The sequence below is a fragment of the Salvia hispanica genome, chromosome 1 (assembly GCF_023119035.1).
Source record: "Salvia hispanica cultivar TCC Black 2014 chromosome 1, UniMelb_Shisp_WGS_1.0, whole genome shotgun sequence".
Lineage (NCBI taxonomy): Eukaryota > Viridiplantae > Streptophyta > Magnoliopsida > Lamiales > Lamiaceae > Salvia > Salvia hispanica.
Genome location: NC_062965.1, coordinates 49,286,960 through 49,307,457, shown reverse-complemented (window position 1 = coordinate 49,307,457; position 20,498 = coordinate 49,286,960). Strand labels below are relative to the sequence as shown.

The following is a 20,498-nucleotide window of genomic DNA, read 5'->3' as shown; positions in this document are numbered from 1 at the left end:
ATGGAACTAATCATGTACACTTAACTGCAATGATTAAGGAACAAACTTTGAGTTCTCTTAATCACGATGAATTATTAAAGAATAGTTTTTATGCATATATCGCCTTCAATGTACCTAACAAAATGCCAAATGTTGTGGGATCCTTAAGTTGAAAATGAAAGAAAACAACAAATACCACAAAAACCCAAATAAACACCACTCATGTCGTGAGAAAATTAATATAAATACATGAAGAGCAACTAATTAATCTTAAATTAAAATCTAAGCCTTCCATAAATGTATGTTATCTTTATTATGTAATTGGAGAAAGTGTTATATATTTTAGTATAATTTTAGAGCAATTAGTTGGTAATGTCACTAAATTTAGCCGAATTATGGATTTATTCATAAACGTAAAACTTGGTCTTAAACTTGGTGGTTGGAATTCCCCCACTCCATGAAATCAATTCCTATGTGGCTTGCCTAATAATCTAGGTAGCCCGAAACAAAAAACAATGGACAAATTGCTCATATTACTAACGAATTCAGACCGAGTTTAATTTATAGAATTAATTACATTAACAATAATTTTGAGATATTCTTATTAAATAAAATTAAATGATACTAACAAATGTTTAGTAATTATGCACATCTTTGGTTAAACAAGATGGTGGTAAAGACATGCATGTGCGAGACCAAAACAACAAATCTGCTTAGAGCAACACGTTGATTGACTTTTAATTTGTCTTTAGGTATATATAGTTTGGTAATGACCATAAAAAACTGTTTTTTTCTTGTTCCTTTCTTCTTTTGAGTCTCTCGTATTTACATACATCAGTAGTTGAAACCAGTGCATGAGTATTTTTTGTGTATATAAACAATATTAACTCCGTGCAACAATTATTCGTATGTGCTCGATCATCTAAAAATTGTATATATATATTACCAATTTTAATTAAAATTTACTTCAATTTGAGCAAATATCAAATCATGCTATTTTCTTATCACATTTGGCTTCAAAATGTCATATTATTATAAACAATATTTTATTCAAAAAATACTTTTAAAAATTAGAATATAGTATAAGCTACTTTTAAATTTATAAATACCAATTTTCGTTTTTGATATGATAAAAGTGACAATAACAAATTGTATGAATTGTGACACAAGAAATAGGTCACGTAGTCTCATCCTTTAATGTCAATAAATATTTCTAATTTTAACAATAATTATTATATGTATAGAATCCCAAGGCCTCACACATAAATGATCATTAAATAAAAGTAGTCGAATATATTTAAATTTGCATTTATCCAATACGAATAAACCACCTCTTCCCTACTAGTTCCATTAATTAACCATTTCTCCCTCCCCTCTCTCTATATATATCAAATTTCAAGATCCACCCCAAATTCCAAACCTCCTCTCATGCACAAATCTCTCTCTCTCTCTCACTCTCTCTCTCTCACACACAAGCACTGAAAATGGCAAACGAGCTCCAGAAAAACTCTATGTACATAGAAAATGGTGAAGCAAGCAAGAATTTTGACGACGACGGCCGTCAACGAAGAACAGGTAGAGTGGTTAATGTTTGAGTTCTAAATTTTTAAATTTACTATGACGCCACTTTTAAATTTCTATTAACTTAATTTATTAATAAAAAAATAAAAAATAAAAATAGTTAATTTATGTTCATTTATCAATAAAAATAGGGACGGTGGTGACGGCGAGCGCGCACATAATAACGGCGGTGATAGGGTCGGGGGTGCTGTCGTTAGCGTGGGCGATAGCGCAGCTGGGATGGGTGGCCGGGCCGGCTGTGCTGATGGCGTTCTCATTCATCACCTACTTGACCTCCACCTTCCTCGCCGACTCGTACCGCCACGACGGCCGCCGCAACTACACCTACATGGACGTCGTCCGTTCTCACTTAGGTATCTTTGCATTTCAATTTCAACTTCTTTGTGTTGGAAATATTTTCTCATTTTACCAATAAATCTTGGTACCAATAAATATGATTAATAGCTAAATTACAAAATTTCATCAAATTCAGGACAATTATTTTAAAATGAAATGTTAAATAAGACAATTTCAAAATTTTCATCTCACATTTCCAATGTTCAAAACTAACGTCGTTTTATTCAAATAAGTACTACTATTACTTTTTGTCTTTTTAGTTCTTTTCTGAATATCAGTTGATGTTATTTTGTAAATAATTAAGACAATTGATAAAAATTAAAACTTTCATGTTTTAATATCTTAGTACACTATTAAAAATTTTATTTTATCATTTTGGTATGTGTGTAAGTAGTATTACATGTTCAAATTTGTTTTTACTATATTTAGTAAGTAGGGGAAGTTTCCCCTGGATAAAAATAATGAATAGAAATGAGGTATGTATTTCACTAATTCTTTTAGGTAATTTTTAAAATTCGAGTCATTCTCAAATGGACGGTGAATGAAGAGAATATGGAGTATGTTTTAAAATCATGAGACTGGCTAAATTGTAATCAAAATTTATGAATTAAAATAATTAATAATTATTTTAATTATATAATGTGTAGGTGGTTACAAAGTTCAGCTATGTGGGCTGGCTCAGTATGGGAATCTTGTTGGGGTCACCATTGGATACACAATTACTGCTTCGATTAGTATGGTGTGAGTATATTTCCAATTATAATTTTTATAAATAATTAGTTTTGATGATTGAATGAGTTAATTTTGTGAATTAGGGCTGTGAAAAGGTCAAATTGTTTCCATAAGGAAGGACATAATGCAGAATGCTCAATATCAAACTACCCATTCATGGCTATATTTGCTGGAATTCAGCTGATTTTGAGCCAAATACCCAATTTCCATGAGCTTTCCTGGCTATCTATAGTTGCGGCCGTCATGTCCTTCGCTTACTCCTCCATCGGCCTCGCCCTCTCCATTGCCAAGCTCGCAGGTTCTCTCTCCCTTTCTCTCTCACGAGCACATACATTCACAAAATTTGGTCAAATTATGCCGGTCTCACAATATTCGATAATAGAATATTAAATCACGCAGTTTCAAATTTTCTCAATTTTATCATCTGCATAACTCAAAACAACATTTCTTCATTAAAAGAAAAAAAAATACTTATTATAATGAAATGTTGTCGTTTAGAAAACCACAAACGACGTCGGTTTATCCATGTGTGAGACAATTGCCGAAATAAAACTTCATGACCTAATATTCCGTTTTCAAACCTTTTGTGATTTATCAGAATTTGGCTAAACTACTTGATTGGTGAATTTGCACCGAAAGGTTGAGTTTGAAATTTAGCAATCAACATCTCTATGTCAAAATCTTATGCATTATGAAAATTGTATCGTTTTCAAATTTTATTTGATTGAAATTAATTATTCAAAAAATTGAAAAATAGGTGGTGGAGGGCATGTGGAGACAAGCCTAACAGGGACGAGAGTAGGAGTGGACACAAGCGGCTCAGAAAAGGTGTGGAATAGCTTTCAAGCCATTGGAGACATTGCTTTTGCCTATGCTTATTCAACTGTCCTAATTGAAATCCAGGCATGTCTTTTTTTCTTCCATTATCATTTCAATCCAATTTAATTACGCAACTACACGCATGATTAGTGTTCGATTTGATAGATTAGATAAGATCAAACTTTATGAATGCCATTCAGTTGAGTTGATGCAATTTAGTTATAGCCTCTTTTCGATAAAATTAATCTCGAGTCGCTTTAATTTTAAACAATTTTGGGATATGTGGTATTTAGTTTGATGGAGAGATATGATTTGATTCTATACTTTATATTGAGACAATGTCATGTATGATTAATTTGTCTGGGCATTTTTCCAATAAAATAATTTTGGATCAGTTTAATCTTGAACAATTTCGAATAGTAGAGTTTGATACGATGGAATAGATGGAATTGAATCTTATAAATGTCATTTGATTAGGTGGATACGATTCTAAACTAAATTCATAGATAATGTTACATACTATAATTAGTCTTAATAATTACTACTCCATAAGATTAATTTTTTTATATATATAATTAATATTGATTCAGTTCACGCCGACAAAGGCAAGGATATGATAGGTGTACCAATCCAACATAATTTCATGTGCTTTTGCATAAGCTATGGCAGTCCACATGTTTTTAATTAATTTCCACAGGATTATGAGTCAAAAATATTCAACACAATCGGCCCATGACTGAATCTTGTGTGACTCATGTTTTCTTCTTTCTTTAACATTTCTTTTTGTTTGGGAATCATACATTTGATACGTGACACGTGGCTCCCTTATCGAGTTTGGAATATATCTAATCTAATTATTTTATATAAATAAAATCAAACATATGAAGAACTTTAATTAGTTAAAAAAAATATTATAAAGTGAAACATACAAAATAAGGGACAGAGAAGAGGGACACGAGTCATGTGTAGGCTGTGTGTTGTAGCACAAAGACTTATAGTAATGGGATAGCTATTAAATTTGAGATATATCCACATTTAATGTCATGTGTCTTTACTCAAAATAAATAAAGACACCCATACCTTACAGCCTATATAAATTTGTCTTTATTTTTAATCAATTTTTCGCATTTGTTTCTGGGACACTATTTAATAGGCTGTTTTTTCTCCATAGTTGACTTTTAGTAACGGAACCTATTTTAATTTTAAAATTACTGTATTTGAAATATAGAGTAAAATTTCTTATAATAATAATAATAATGTGATCTATGGTCCAGCGTTATAAATTGGTTTGGCACTGTGCATGTGAAATCTCTGGCACCAAAACACAAGAACGAATAATGACCATAGAATATTTTAAAAAGATTGGAATAAAATCAAATTAGGGATACATACACTCACTAGTTTTTCATATTCTACTTTTATAGCGTGTGCGTTACCTCCATACCCAAATGGACCATATCTTTCTTCTTTTGTTTTATTTGGTATTCGAAAGCCCCACCACTTTGAGTTATCATATTTTTCTTTTAAGAAATTTTCAATTATTTTCATTGTGAAAATACAATTTTATATCTGAAAAATGTATTTCAAAATTGCAAATTAATAGTACTTGTATTATTGTTATTGTATGTATTATTGTCCCCTAAATTTGAAATCCACCGCATGACTCATCACAGTGATTCGAATCTTCAACCTATTAATTCAAAGAGAAACGTCTTCCCACTTACACTTTGTTATCCCAACTATACTTCATTATCTCATTTGATATAATTCATCTGACGTTCTTATATGAACTATTACTATGATTTTAACAAAATCAGAGGTTCTAAAATCTTTTATATTGGGATTTGTTGTATTTAACAGGACACGCTGAAATCTCCACCACCGGAAAATGTGGTGATGAAGAAGGCTTCTTTAATAGGTGTGGCAACCACCACCCTATTCTACGTCCTCTGCGGCTGCCTCGGCTACGCAGCCTTCGGAAACAACGCTCCCGGCAACTTCCTTACTGGGTTTGGCTTCTACGAGCCCTTCTGGCTGATCGACTTCGCAAACGTGTGCATTGCCGTCCATCTAATCGGAGCTTATCAGGTAGCACGAAAAAAACAAGAACCCTAAGAAACTATAAACTATATCGTATTTCATCTCATCAATTTTTCGTCATACCATTCGCGAAACAGGTGTTCGCGCAGCCTTTATTCGGCTTCGTGGAGAGTCGCTGCAGGCAGAAGTGGCCGGAAAGCAAGACGATCACCAAAGATTACTCGGTCCGCATTCCTCTATGCGGAGTTTATGACTTCAATGTGTTCAGATTGGTGTGGAGATCAGTGTATGTGATAGTAACAGCAGTGATTGCAATGATCTTCCCCTTCTTCAACCACTTCCTCGGCCTCATCGGAGCAGCCTCGTTCTACCCGCTGACCGTGTACTTCCCCATAGAGATGCACATTGCGCAGGCCAAAGTGCCCAAGTACTCCAGCAGATGGGTGTGGCTGAAGATCCTCAGCTGGGCTTGCCTGATTGTGTCGCTCGTCGCAGCGGCCGGATCCGTGCGAGGGCTCGCCGACGACGTGAAAACGTACAAGCCTTTCCAGAGTCAAGCTCATGAATAGAGCACATGTAGGGCTAGATCCTATTCAATCTATGAGTCCAAGATCCAAAACATTATTTACCTGCATTTCAGCATTTAGTGATTCTGTAGAGATCAATTGTCACCATATGAGAACTGTATGCCCATTTGAATAAGATAAGCTTAGTTTTAAACCAATAAAGGCTACAATATGAGCATCAATACATCGATGTCCACTACGTTATGTGCATAAGGTAACGCGATAAATAAACAATAGATAATATTAGAAAAACGCATAAAGAAACTAAAACTGCACAGCATGTTAGTGGGTAAAGATAAACAAGCATGCACAGGTAGGTAGCATCCTATTCTATTGAAGCAACAGAGGTTGGTTTCTGTTCTAACGTTTTCAAAAATTGGCAAGTATCACCACATTTGCTTCGCACCATCCATGGATTAGATTCCTACAACCTGAAAACAGCTACAGATGGAATACCATGATATCAACGATTCAGGCTGCTTCAGTCTCACAAATTACAAATGCTTGAATTAGACTCTGTGCAGCATTGGTCTGCTCGGGAGTCCCAGAAATTATGATCACGGTTTCTGATGCCCCAGGTTTAGGATCGGTGATGGTAACTTTTGCATCTGAAATCTGATAAGAGAAAACACAAAAATTTGATGGTTCTGAACTTTGACTTCATCTAATGAGCCAATGAAATATACTGATATGAATATCCATCATCTAAACAAATATACGTGTACACATATAGCGGAATGATCAAATAAAAACCATCCTTATTCTACTAACCGAGACAAGTCTTTTTACTCACAAAACAATTAGTGCTTCTCTATGATATGCTTTTTAACCATAAAGCAATGCTTTTTCTATGTTTGTGCTTCTTTATGCAAACAAAACAATGCTTTTTACATATTGCAGCATTGTTTTAGTCACAGTTAACAAATTGAAGAGCAAAGTCAAACTAGGCCTTCTTCAGATGCATACCTCGCGAATTTGTCTAAGGCACCCACCTTCCTCTCCGTAAATAGCAGGAATAACAAAGCGAGGAACAACAACCTCAACAGTTGTGCTTGTGATAACAGGTTGATTTCCACTGCAATGGCAAGCTAAACAACTAAATACAAAACCAAGAAAGTAAATTCAAACACAATAACATTGACACTCCAGAAGTACAAACCCTGCAAATCCACCAAGTCTTCTCTGAGGACCACCTGGATAGTCTGGAAATCCCATAGCACCAGGTCCTTCCATTGGTCCCTGCAACCCGCCATTTTACGAAATGAGTACATAAATAGCGTGATGTTATATGGTTTTCCACCACCACTTAGCAATAGGCATACATACAAATGCCCCCAAGGGCTAGAAGATTTAAAATGCATCCCACTCAATAAAAAATGCACCACATAATATTTATCAGGGTAAATCTATATCCTGCAAGTTTGCTATGTAGTTCAATCGTAGATCTCATAGGGTTTATACCTGGGTTCCCCATGGTGCTCCAGGAGGCATTCTTTCAGACATATGAGGCGGGATCCCTGGCCTTGGAAAATCATGAGCAAAATGAGGGCGATCATCATGTGGATGGAAGCCACCAACTGGAGGATGGCCCCCAGGACCATCAAAATTGTTAAATGGTGGACCTCGATTAGAGAATGTTCCGGGAGGCGAAAACTCTCTTCTTCCCATGTATGAGGGAAACGGGGGCATTTGCTCCATAAATGCTGGGTTTGGATGGTGAACCATGGGTGGAAATGCATCACGAAAGAAATGGTTCTTCAACCTTGTTGTTATCTGCATAAGAGCCTCTTGAACTACTTCAAAGTCTCCACTCACCTACAATTTCATATGACAGAAGCAAAAATAAAGGTCAGATAAAAGTCCTACAATGTTTTCATCCCCTTTATTCAGATTAATTATATGCAAGTTCCAAGGACGTTTGATGGTTTCGTGTCATGCATACCTGAACAACTTCCTCATTTTCTGAAGCATTCTTTGGAACCTGATCTTTACCAAGAATACGGATGTAAGCTCCAGTTGACTTTCTCATTTCAGCAATGACTGAACCACCCTTACCAAGAAGACATCCGATTTGATGAGATGAGACAAGGAGTTTCGCAAGCATGGTGTTATCCTTGCTTTCTGGAGCAGACCTAAATATTCTTGCTTGCACTCGAAGCACCGCATCTTGTGGGGGAGATATTCCATCATCCGGGTGCTACATTAAATGGAAATCAGCCATCATTTTGGGCCTCTTACATTTATCAGTTTAAAAGTGGAAGGAAGGAGTATGTGAAATTAAAGAGATGTAAACAAGCGATGAATTAAAAAACATACAGCAGGACCAGATATGATAATTATGCGATCTTCCGCGTCACCTGTACCCTCTAGAACCTTGATATCACAGCCAGATTCATGTTGAAGAGCTTTGACGATAGAACCTCCCTTTCCAATTACACCACCCACCTTTTCCTCATTACACAGTACCCGGTAAGTTATAACTTCAGGAGGAAAATTCATTCTACCAGGAATACCATTGTCACCATCATGAAATCCAGATGGATAGGGTGCTCCATGTCCATGGAATGGACGATTCGGAGGTGGGAACCTATCCTGCCTAGGAGTATCAAAGGAATGAGATGGCTTGACCGGAAAAGGATCCTGATGCTTAGGAATATGCTCAAGCAGCTGTTGGGAAACAGAAAGAAGAGCTTTCTTGATGGCATCAAGAGTACCAGATATCTGCAAAAGAGAATGCAATGTCAAACTATACTCAATCATCAAACTATAGTTATGTTTTTAAAGCTTTTCGTATTTAAACATGTATTACCTCTGTCCACGAAAATTTGTCTAGTGGATGGCACGAGTTTTAACACAAAATTGGTAAAGTAAGAGGGAGAGAGGAAAATAGACGTATACGTACTCTTAGTGGAAAAATATGGGACCCGCCTCATTAGAGAAAAAACATACTGATGAATTGATAGAGATTAATTTTGGTGGACAGACCAAAATGAAAAGCATGACTATTATTTGTGGACGGAGTTAGTATTTATTGTTATTTAAAATTCAGGAATGATTGATAAGCTTGCTGCATTTTAAGATCTTGATCTTAGTCATGGCTTTATATCTCAAATTTGTCAAAATAACAATCATCACTACAAGATGTCCATGACAAATATATTTAAGTACATTTTGCACATATATGTACACATGATAACGAGTGTGGAAGCAGTCTGAAAATTGAAATGCAGTAAGCTGTGTGTTAAATAATGCGCCAAATACAATGAAGACGGAAGTACCTGAACCAATTCATCAGAAGAAGATGCACAAGAAGGCAGTTTATCCTTTGGAAGAATTCGTATCTGCGCTCCACTTTCAGATGACATTTGTTTTATCACACTGCCAGCTTTTCCTAACAAACAGCCTACTTGACCAGAGAAGACAATTAGCCTAACAACAGATGAAGATGGCTTTTTACTTTCTTCTTCTCCTTCCTTAGTCTCAGCAAACACATCAACCATTTTATCAAACACAACTAGCAAAGCTTTCTGAACAGCTGAATTTTCTTTGTCCTTATCTGATTTAGAGTCATCAACTGGACCATCCTGCTCTTTGTTTCCTTCCCCATCTTCTTCACGGTTCTCATTGGACTCAGGGATTTTTGTCTCCTCGTTTTCATCCTTAACCTGCTCACTCGTCATTTCCTTAGCTTTATCTAGAGCTACTATTACTATGACTCTTTCATCACAACCAGGGACTGTTTCCTCAACGCGGACTTTTGCTCCAGTCTCTTGGCGTATTTGAGATATGTTGCTGCCACCTTTTCCAATAATGCCACCAATTTTGGAAGCTGGGCAAAGTACACGTATAACCTTGCTAGGTGTTGCATTAAATGGTGCAACACCAGAACCCAAAGCTGCTGATTTTTGCCACTTCCTTCTACCACTTCCATCTGTAGGACTTTGGTCTAGTGGCCTCTTAGCAGGTGTAACTTGAGCCGACATCCCTCAAGATCCCACCAATAAAATGACAGCTTCTGCCAAGAATTTTAATAACATGAATCTCATAACACGAATATATTGCAAAGACAAGCTCTGAAATGTAAAGTAAATTAAATTAGATGGTCCATTCCATATTAAGGTAAGATCCTAGTTGGAAAAATCGGGTTATGATTTGATGGATCTGCACATTACAAAATAATCATAATGTAAAACAATATCAGATGGTTCTAATGTTCGACAAATTCAATGAAGTCCTAAATGCCAACCATTATTACAATCTCACTATATACTACACATACTCCCACTATAGGGATTTGTTCACAAATTCACAATTACCATGACAACCGGCAAACTGAAACAGCACACCATATACATCAACCATTTTTCATTCTAAACGACTTAATGATCCCCATACACGTGTAAAAAGAAACGTATTTCCACTACTTTCAACCACGCACAATAAATTTCAGGATAATGTGTGACTCATCGCGCTTAAATGACCTTTCTAGGGCATGGCCAAAATTCAGACCTAGCATAAACAATTAAATCAATACACACAAGAAATGGAAAATCCGAAATCCAAAACATCTAATAAATTGAATTTCATACAAAAAGGAAATAAGAACACAACATGCATTCAGCTTTTAGCACCAAATGTATCCTTCCCTGTCTCAAGAATAATTCCATACTTCATTCACTAATATATGAATTTCTCTTGAATTCCCACGAGATCACCTAATTAAACTTCAATTACGAGTTAAGGCGCATCGAATACATCAAAGGCCCACAGACTAATGAACATGCATGAAAATACATATTCCAATTCGATAAAAAAAAAAATCCAAAGAAGAAATTAATAAGGGCATCTCGAACCCAACGGCATTCTGCTCCAGCTAAACACTAAAGAAAACGCATTATAGGATTCTAATTTTCAGATTCTCAACACCTGAAACGCAAGATGTTCACAAATGCATTTTCCTTGCTTGTGTTTTGAAGATTCCACATTAGTTAGCCCCTTATCTTGGGTGATCACTCATGATTTGAACATAGAAGCAAATTTGATCCAAGATTTAGGGATTTAGAAATTGGGGGAATTCGGATTTGACCTTAATTCGAACAAACAAAGGGCGACGGCGGGCCGGTGGCTGTCGACGATGAGCGGCGGAGACTGCTGAGGCAACGCGACTGCTCACGAGCTGGACTTTTGAAGACGGAGGGACGGAATTGTGATGGCGCTGGCGAGGGGCTGTTGGTTGCAGTCGGCGGCGGCGAGCGCGGCGAGAACAATGGAAGGCGCAGTAGACGCGAGTGAGTGAGATACAGAGTTTAATTTTATTAATTAAATGTTTGTAGATTTATTTATTTTCTGCTAAAAATATTGGAGTGTATTTTAATTTGAGAATTAGTGAATTCATTTGATTCTCGAGTTCGGCCCGGCCCATTAGTGCTAATTATCCAATTATAACTGGAGTGGAAATTATTACTTGGGCCAATCCTATTTTGTGTTCTTATTAGTCGGCCCTTTTAAAAGTAAGAACGATGTACTACTGCTCTCTTCGTCCGCTAATAAATTTCTCATTTTTTATTAGATCGGATTTTAAAAAATTATTTAATTTTATAAAGATAGATAAGTAGAAAAAATTTAGCAGAATGTGAATCATACTTTTATATAATGATTTTATAATAAAATATGAGGTTCACCTACTAAACATAGGTAAATGTAAAATTAGATATTTATTGGCGAATGGACAAAAGAATAGAAAAATGAGTCATTTAATGGCGGACGAATAGCATTCTACGAGGCTTTAATATGTGTAGGTTGGGAGCCAAGGAGAGTCGTCGACAGAGGCATTGAATGGAGCAGCCTAGAGCTCTCTACCGAAGGCGGGGAGGTTGTCGATGTCGGTGCCTAGAATACACACCAGCCAATGCAAGAATTTTGAAAGAGATGAAAAAGCTGAAAGGATTTCGAGTTGGAGGAAAGAAGGAAGCAACATTTTTTACAATGAGCTTGATTGTATTTTGTTCCCTGTTTTAGTATTTATATCTGAAAACGTCTTTTCGATACAATGAGCTATTGTATTTTGCCACTAACGTTTTTAAATTTGACTGGAATTCTAAATTGTCGAAATTAACTACTACACACACAAAATTCATGTATAAAGTGAAGTGAAAAAGAAAATATCAATTCAATTACCCAAACTATAGAAAAATATTCTTCCTATGAGAGAGAGAGGGTATGACACCTAATACCAGGTACCCAATTTTACTAAAAAGTCCAAAAATATCCTTAATATCTTGGGAACATTTTTGGTGAAAAAATAGGCCACATAGTAGAAAATGCCATGGATGAAATGAAACTATCCCTAAGTCCAAAGACTATTTATAATATTTTTAAAATTCAAAAACATTAACATGCAAACATCAAAGTTCAAATATCATTTATATATAGTTATGTAAAACAGTAAAAGTAGACTTCTCTATTTAATCTTGTCTAGGTATGTTTTTCAAAATAGTGACATTACTTTAAAGTAAAACAGTAAAAGTGATAAAAGATTTTTTTAAAAGTTCACTGGGTTATAGAAACATTAAGTGGGCATAAATTTGTACTTGTTCCTACTGTATTTATTGAGAGTTTTTTTTAATGAAAATAATCAAACTTACTTGCATAATATAATGAAATTTTTGCTAATAAGTGGAGTGTAAGTAAATTGTGTATATTGACAATCTTTTTAACTATTTAATAAACTCGCCCTCTAGCATTTTTAATCGATGAAAATATGTAGAATTCAACCATCACAACTTCACTAAAATGAACACACCTATAACATGAAGTATTTCATTCTATGGGTTAGATGCTCGATTAACTTTATTTAAAAATATTTTGCACAGTACGTTGTAACGTGACTTTTTATATGATTTATTATTTTTTCATACATATAATATATAGTATATTTATTATAAAAAAATATATAGTAAAGTTCCTATAAAATTATTTTATGCATCCGCAACTGACTAAACATATTTTCTTCTTTCACTTGAAAAACGTTTTATTGAGGTTATTTTCTACAAATAAATAGATAGGAACATGCATCTCGACGTAAAGGTAAGCATCGGAATTCTTTGCATCTTATCTATTTTCTTAACAAACTTTTTTCTAAGACTTTTTACCTATTTAGAAAAATAAGTCATGCATGTCGTGTTTTGAGTGGAGCACTAAGACTATATATATTTGCTTTATTAAAAAGCGACTCATATCTTATTTTATTACAAATTGAACCACTCTGATTAGATTTGTATCACCAAGGACGAATTTACAACATTTTCAATTTCATAATATGAGTATAAGGACAAATTTATATGGATTAGGATGCATACATTGTCTTTATTTTTGTTTTAGTTGGGAATAGAGGGGATTGATTGGTGTTTACATATATTTTAGTTGCCTCTCGTGAATTTGCTCCACACTTTCATCTAATATTGTAGTATGTTTTAATTGAGAAAATTAAATAGCCAAATACGTCATGATTACGAACTATCACCAATTTGCAAATTTCAACATCATTTTTTTTGCAATTGAAACGCAACCACAATTTGTGACTGGCCTTTGGGGTCATGGATTTTTTGTCGTTTGAATTCTTATATTCGACATTCATACAACCTCACAAAGAGAATGGTATCAAATGTAGAAAACAACTAACGAAGCATTGAAAGATAGAAAACAACTACTTGATGTTATTTTCGGTATACAAGTTGAGTTCAATATATATTCATATTCTACGTAATAATCACTGACTTATATTTTTCTATAAATTTCAAAAATAGTCAATTAAATCACCATCTTTTGGATTTTGTATAATTTTTTCACTGAAAAAATCAGAAAGTATCTTAAGTAGTGATATAAGCAGCAATTACCTTTTATATTTTTTTACTTTTTTTTCAAAAAATAGAATGGGATCTATGCGATTGATATTTGGGTCGAATGTTTATTAAAAGAAGGAATGGTTGATATATGTACGTCTCATTCATTTTAGTTGAGTGACGATTGAGAATTTTGCCACATAATATGATTTCACCATCATCCATTATAGGGTTTTTGGCTTTTAAAACCAAAAACTTTTCCCGAATTCTGGTTTTTCCCATGAACTTTGAGATTTGTTTTTAAAACCATAAACTTTCATTTCGTTTGATATTTCCTGACCCGACCCGAATAACCCATTTTCGGCCAGAAGCTTTCCCACGTGGACTACCGCAAAAATGACATGGAAGCCGGAATTTTCACCCTAAAACGACGTCGTATTCAACCCAATTCCATTTAAAACATTACAGAAATTTCCTAAACCCTAATATCGGCTTCTTCATCCATTTTCGAAATTGGCTTCTTCATCCATCTTCGAAATCAATTTTCATCCATCCATCTTCATCCATCTCCTAAACCCTGAAATTGGCTACGAAATTAGGCGTCTACGTTCCAGGTCGAAATTCAAATGTCGTTTTCTTCACAAACCTCAAGCTTCAACGTCAATTGGCCCGAAGGTGAATTCGTAATCTGTAACCATGGAGTTCGGGCTGAGATTGGGACGTCGTGGACTGATAGTAATCCGAGAAGACGATTTTATCGTTGTCCGTCTTGGAAGGTATTCTCCACTCCCTGGCCAACTTTAGAGAAAAATCGAAGAATCGCGGTTGAAAATCCCAAAATATGTGTGAGAGAAAGGAAGAAGATCGAGAAAGGAAGAAGATTGAGAAAGGAGCCCTAACTTTTCGATTCTGCTTTTTTGTTTAAGTGTTGCTGTTGTGAATATTATTTAAATGGTATGTTGTTTAAGTTTTATTTTGCCTATTTATTTGGCCAAATAAAAAAGCCTATTTTATTTTGCCAAATGTTTAAATTGTGACCGTATATTGCCACGTAAACACTTTAAATGACAATTAGGATTAAAATTGACACGTAGACATCCGGGTTTGGTCGGTGACCCGCCGGGAGAAATATCAACCGACATGAAAGTTTATGGTTTTAAAAACAAATCTCAAAGTTCATGGGAAAAATCAAAATTCGGGGAAAGTTTTTGGTTTTAAAAGCAAAAAACCCTCGATATAAGGCTCATCGAAGGTTCCAATGGCAAGAAAAAAAATAAATATTGATATTTGATTACAACAATTACTTAAATTCCTTTTAGTTAAAAATTAATCAGAAAAGATTGTCATGTGATACAATTAAAGTTTTAAACCATTATATTCCAAAATAAAAAGGGAAGTAATTAAATATTGGTTTTAGTAATTCTATACTTCTATTTAAAATTTAATTCTCACTTAATTACTTCCTTATACTATTTTATCATGCCATGCGTATGATTAATATTTCAAATAGGAGTATATAAACTATACAGTTCATGTGAAACATGCTTATATATAAACAAGAATTACTCCAATTTTTCATAGTATCGTGATTCGTGAGTTCCAAATCATTACCAATGTTAGTCCAATTAAAATATTATGCCCACATTTAAAGTGCGGAGAAATGCATTATAAATTTATAAGCACTGGACATATGTACCAAACTATGTAGGGAAAAGTGTTTTTTTTAATTGTTTGGTAATATTTACTTTAAAGAGAATTAAATTCGATGGCGTTTGTTGTCAAGAAAAAGGTCACTGAATATCATTATTTTATTATATACTACTATCACATTGCTTGAGACAAATGAACATGCAATTAATATCCTAAATACTCAGCCGCATGTGCTTTTTAGGTAATTAGTGACATGTTTAGAAAAAAATTAGAGAGGTGAACGAGATAAAGGGGAGGAATAAGTTTCTTTGCAAATTAGAATCTGATTAGTTAGGTAGAATTCAAAATTTTATACTGAGAATTGGCTTTTTTGTGAGCACTAAGGATGATGAGCAAGCATATATATAATCAATAAATAAGAGTTTAATTACTACTAGTACAAAATTATGTGATTTTCAATATTTTAACAATTAAAATTTTATAAAAAAAAACGGTTTGATACACTTATTCTATGGTTAACCAAATCGTACTCTCTTGCAATATAAGGTGGCAATAATTGTGAAAGAATTAATGGATTCTTGTTCTGCTCTATTTCTAAGAAATTAATTTTAAAGAATAAATTAAAAGAGAGAAAATTCTAGGAATCATTCTTGTTGACATTAACATATGACATGTTGAGGTGATGAATGGGTAGGAATGAATCAAACATAAAAGCATAATAGATAATGACCCTTTAACACCTCCCTCGCCATTCGTCTCGTCAAATATGATTAGTTTTCTTGAAATTATTTTCAAAAGAATATCAAATTTATATTATGAAAACCTATATTTTATACTCCATTCATCATCAAATTTATATTATGAAAACCTATATTTTATACTCCATTCATCCTAAGACAGTTAAGCCGTTTATTTTTAGGAGGCTTTATTTGGTTTTTGATGTTCTTGCTATTTGGCTATCGATCGTAGCACTAGTGTATTTTCTTGACTGCTCTTTTTTTTCGTTTGATTTTGGTTTTGCAAGGATCGTGGGGTGCTTGTGGCCACTCTTGGCCTTTGTTTTCTTTTTTTCTTTTATTTCTACTTTTGTTATGACTCTAATTCGCTTATACCTTTGAACTTTTTTCTCGTCCACGACTTGGACATGCTGCTTTATAGTTATAAAAAAACAGTATAGACTTATAAGAATTAAGTCCACTTAGAAAATTGCGACTTATAAAGAAATCAGCTCACCTAGAAAATTACCTAAAGTAATCCTTTTTCTCCCGAATAAAAAAAGACTTCCAATAAAATATGAAATGTACCATGGGTCAACTGTACATGACATAATCAGTGTTATTTGGTCAAGTTGGCAATTCTAAATATGTTCGAGCTAAATAGTAATAAATAAATAGGTGTGCTATATATGGGAGTGGGGTGTAGGTCCAAAACTTTCACAAATAATTAATTAAGTTCCCTTAGATATGGACCAGCATTTTCCTAAGATATTATCATGCATCGTGCCCACTACAACGACATCAACTAATTATATACTACATTCTTTTCTTACATAACAACAACTAATAAGATTAGTTGCAGATCTCGAATCGACAATTTTATAGGAGTATTCCATACCAAGTGACCAATCTATGCATTTTGGATATGAATATCTATAAATTGCAGAATATTTGCTTGTTAATATTTTATTTTTATTCCATACTATTAACTATTTTTATATGAAATTTGGACTCTTTTGGCTTTTATCCAAAATTAATTTCTCTCTGAATTGATCGTAGACATGTTTATCGGAATTGCTAGTACGACTGATTCAACTGATCGTAATTTGGATGTAAATACATAAAATTTCGATATTTTATATTTCTCCTCTGGATATTTTTTAATCTAAAATACATGATATATAAGCTTCTCACTAGAATTTAATTTTCTCTGAATTAAAGCTTACATATTCGTCGGAAGTGTTAGTGTGACAGATTCAACATATCAATGAAAGGATGCTTTTAATACAAGAAGGTCATTGAGATTGATATTAGGGATTATGATTTAGAGATTTATTAAAGGGTAATTTTTGGAATTAAAATATAAAAACATATATATAATTTTACGTGGACTACGACGTAATTGGTGAGAGACATATCAATTTTATTTATGAGAGTTTATATTTATACACATAATATATAGAAGTAGAAAATGTGAGAGTGCGTATATACATATAAGTAGACATCAAGAAATATATTCCATGTCCATATACAAAGAAAAAAAAAGGAATACGATAGAAAGTTCCATAATGTAGGCGTATTAAACAAACACAACCATATCCCAAAAACCAAATTGGTAGCAAACGATTCGCTTAAAACGAATATAAATATATCTAAGGATGCTAAAAAGATAAGGTTCAACACACAGTCTTATTCATAATCCATCAAATACTATTTCTATTTCACTATATGTGCATATATTAAGTCATATTTGCATTCCCTCTCTCTCACACACACACATATAATTTGTATTTTTCTTTCATTACATGCCAATATGCCATGCATCACCCAACCTAATCACGATTATTAAACTCCATTAAAAAATTAAAGAAATTTGTAGGATTGGATTAGGGGCTAGCTAGATAGGTTTTCATTTTGCTTATTCATGTTTGATAAATTTTATCATCAATCTTTTCAAAATGGTGATGTAGCTATTAGTAATAGATAACTACAACTGGAAGATTAAATTTGATAGGCAAATTGAATATTTATCATTTTATAGTTTTAAATTGTACAATGTGATAATGTAGGTTAGGTTTAAGGTTCCCTTAGGTTATATTCTAGGACGCGGTGGCATAAAATACAAGCTACAACTTTTTTCTATGTTTTAAAATAAATATATATTCACCATTTCGTGTTAATATTAATCACGGTGTATTTGTGATGTATCGTCCATAAATTTTTAGGGTATCTGCAACACGAAGTCTTGGTCACGTTCAACGGGACCATCATAGAACATAATGTGGGGATGAGGGTGAGTCTCACAATGTCAAGCGAAGTGCCATGTGAATTGGCATCACCAATTATCTATGGAGTTTTATTTTTATATTTTTATTAAATACTTTAATTTTTACCTTAAAATTCTACTCCATATCCCATTATAGAACACTATATAACATGAGAATGATGCAATTAGAATACGCAAAAGTAATTCTTTCATTGCTATAGGAAATTAGCATCAAGAGTCTAAATGGAAATTTAAATCGACAAAAATGAACAATAATTAGGAAAATATCCCTTTTTTGGCACATAAAATACAATTCAGCTGAAAAAGAACCTTCCAAAATGGGCACGAATAATATATCGCAAATGTCAATGAAAATGTCCCATAAAAAGAAAATTAAGAATAAAAAAGATTTCATTCCTTGCACATAACAAATGCGTCGTTCTAAAGCAAATAATGGTAATTGACGTATGCTCCCTCCAAGTTTCTCATTTTGCACTTTGAGCCTCGTAATTTCATATATACAAAGGGCAGAAGCAACAATGTTCGATATGAAATGCTTTCATAATGTTGGTCGTTTGCTTCTATTTTCTCATTTCTATAATGTTTTTAGATTCTATAACACTTGATGTGTTATTTTCTTCTAGTTTTTTTTTATTATGAGTTGATTTTGTATGATAGCTCGTCATCTATCAATTTTATACCACATCCAAAAAAATAAGAAACTTTGATCCATCTAAGTGACTAAGTTTGTCCCTTTTTTATTATTGTAAGTGTGATTTAAATCTCTTTTGATTTTGAAACTATTGTGATAAAAATTTGATTAAATTTTTTTTTATTGTAATTTGTTGATAAAAATTGAAAGGGGCGACTATATAAAATTTTCCTTTTTTGACTTTTATATTGACCCGTCAAGTTGAAATAAGTAAGTACTAGTATGTCGGAGCCGAATTATAATGACTTTAATAATTGAATGATTGGTAACTTTGAAAATAATAATTGATCTTTTGACCACTATACCCACATAAAAATAAAAGTACCAAAACAACTCTAGGTCGTGGATCGTGCAAACAATGGTTATAAAAATTCACAAATAGTTTGATCAGTCAATTGCAATTTTTAGTTTTCACCACATTACAATATTAGTATCAATTCATTAGAATTACGAGAAAAAAAAAATCATGTTGCATAATTTATGTGAGCATATTATAGCATTGATCTCATTTAATCTACGTTCAATGCTTTTGCTTTATTTTATATATTAAATTTAATTAAAATAATCTTAAAAATTGTTATTAATGTAATCGTTAGTATAAATAACAAAATCAAAGGTCAATTAAAAGAATAATTTTTAAATAAAAACCAATATAGTATAAAATTAAAATAAATAGTGCTAATTAGAGCTTCTCCAGCAGCGGACGTCCTGGCGGGCGTCGGACCGGGCGTGCCCAACGTCCGTCTGGGAAGTCCGCCATAAGGCGCGGCAGGGACGGAAGCGGACGTCCGTAGCGGACACGGGAGAACCGCGGCATTCCCGGGACGTCCGTCGCGACGGCGAGCGGACGTCCGCCATTGTGGCATGCCGATGGACGTCCACGGCGGACGTTCGATGCGATTTTTAAATTTTTTTTTTACAAACTCTATATATACAGCTCGTTGCAAACTCTATATGTGCGATTTTTTTAAAAACTCTAACGCATGTATTATCGTTGAAAGTGAAGGCCTAAACAATAACATATCATACCGTCGGGTCTAAACATATCATACAGCGAGACCCCTGTTCGGCTAGCGGCAAACTATATAGATTCAACGCATATGTATGCTTTTTTTTTAAAAAAAATCGTTGCATTTTTTTCGTATTCGTGTTTAAATTTTAATTTCGTAAATTGTTTAATTTGGTGAATTTGTGAATTTTTTTTATTGCGGAAAGTCCGCGCGAAAAGTCCTTGAGATGTCTGCCACTGTGCAATGGAAA

At 33.7% G+C, this 20,498-nt stretch overlaps 2 protein-coding genes across 3 annotated transcripts; one reads left to right on the top strand and one right to left on the bottom strand.

Moving 5' to 3' along the window:
* The first annotated feature begins 1,360 nt into the window (after positions 1-1,360).
* On the top strand, positions 1,361-6,237 carry LOC125202227 (amino acid permease 6-like). Its single transcript, XM_048100593.1, has 7 exons — positions 1,361-1,554; positions 1,692-1,913; positions 2,544-2,637; positions 2,712-2,926; positions 3,386-3,531; positions 5,308-5,535; positions 5,625-6,237. The coding sequence occupies exons 1-7, from the start codon at positions 1,464-1,466 to the stop codon at positions 6,054-6,056; spliced, it is 1,428 nt and encodes a 475-aa protein (XP_047956550.1). The 5' UTR covers positions 1,361-1,463; the 3' UTR covers positions 6,057-6,237.
* Positions 6,238-6,276: 39 nt separating this feature from the next.
* LOC125202210 (RNA-binding KH domain-containing protein RCF3-like) lies at positions 6,277-11,355 on the bottom strand. 2 transcript variants are annotated; one of them, XM_048100579.1, is made up of 8 exons: positions 11,140-11,355; positions 9,332-10,068; positions 8,370-8,774; positions 7,996-8,250; positions 7,515-7,868; positions 7,213-7,292; positions 7,020-7,128; positions 6,277-6,668 (listed from the first exon to the last, which is right to left on the bottom strand). In XM_048100579.1, exons 2-8 carry the CDS (start codon positions 10,034-10,036, stop codon positions 6,525-6,527), a joined length of 2,052 nt encoding a protein of 683 aa, XP_047956536.1. In that variant the 5' UTR covers positions 10,037-10,068; positions 11,140-11,355; the 3' UTR covers positions 6,277-6,524. The 2 variants fall into 2 exon arrangements, with proteins under 2 accessions (XP_047956536.1, XP_047956541.1); XM_048100584.1 differs by having other exon boundaries at positions 9,332-10,065.
* Between the last annotated feature and the right edge of the window lie 9,143 nt (positions 11,356-20,498).

Coding starts and splice junctions, on each gene's coding strand:
- LOC125202227 (XM_048100593.1), top strand. CDS start 1,464: ATGGCAAACGAGCTCCAGAAAAACTCTATGTACATAGAAAATGGTGAA. Junction 1,914..2,543: donor CGTCGTCCGTTCTCACTTAG/GTATCTTTGCAT, acceptor TATAATGTGTAG/GTGGTTACAAAGTTCAGCTA. Junction 2,638..2,711: donor ACTGCTTCGATTAGTATGGT/GTGAGTATATTT, acceptor TTTGTGAATTAG/GGCTGTGAAAAGGTCAAATT.
- LOC125202210 (XM_048100579.1), bottom strand. CDS start 10,036: ATGTCGGCTCAAGTTACACCTGCTAAGAGGCCACTAGACCAAAGTCCT. Junction 7,129..7,212: donor AGACTTGGTGGATTTGCAGG/GTTTGTACTTCT, acceptor TTGCCATTGCAG/TGGAAATCAACCTGTTATCA. Junction 6,669..7,019: donor GCCTTAGACAAATTCGCGAG/GTATGCATCTGA, acceptor TTCTCTTATCAG/ATTTCAGATGCAAAAGTTAC.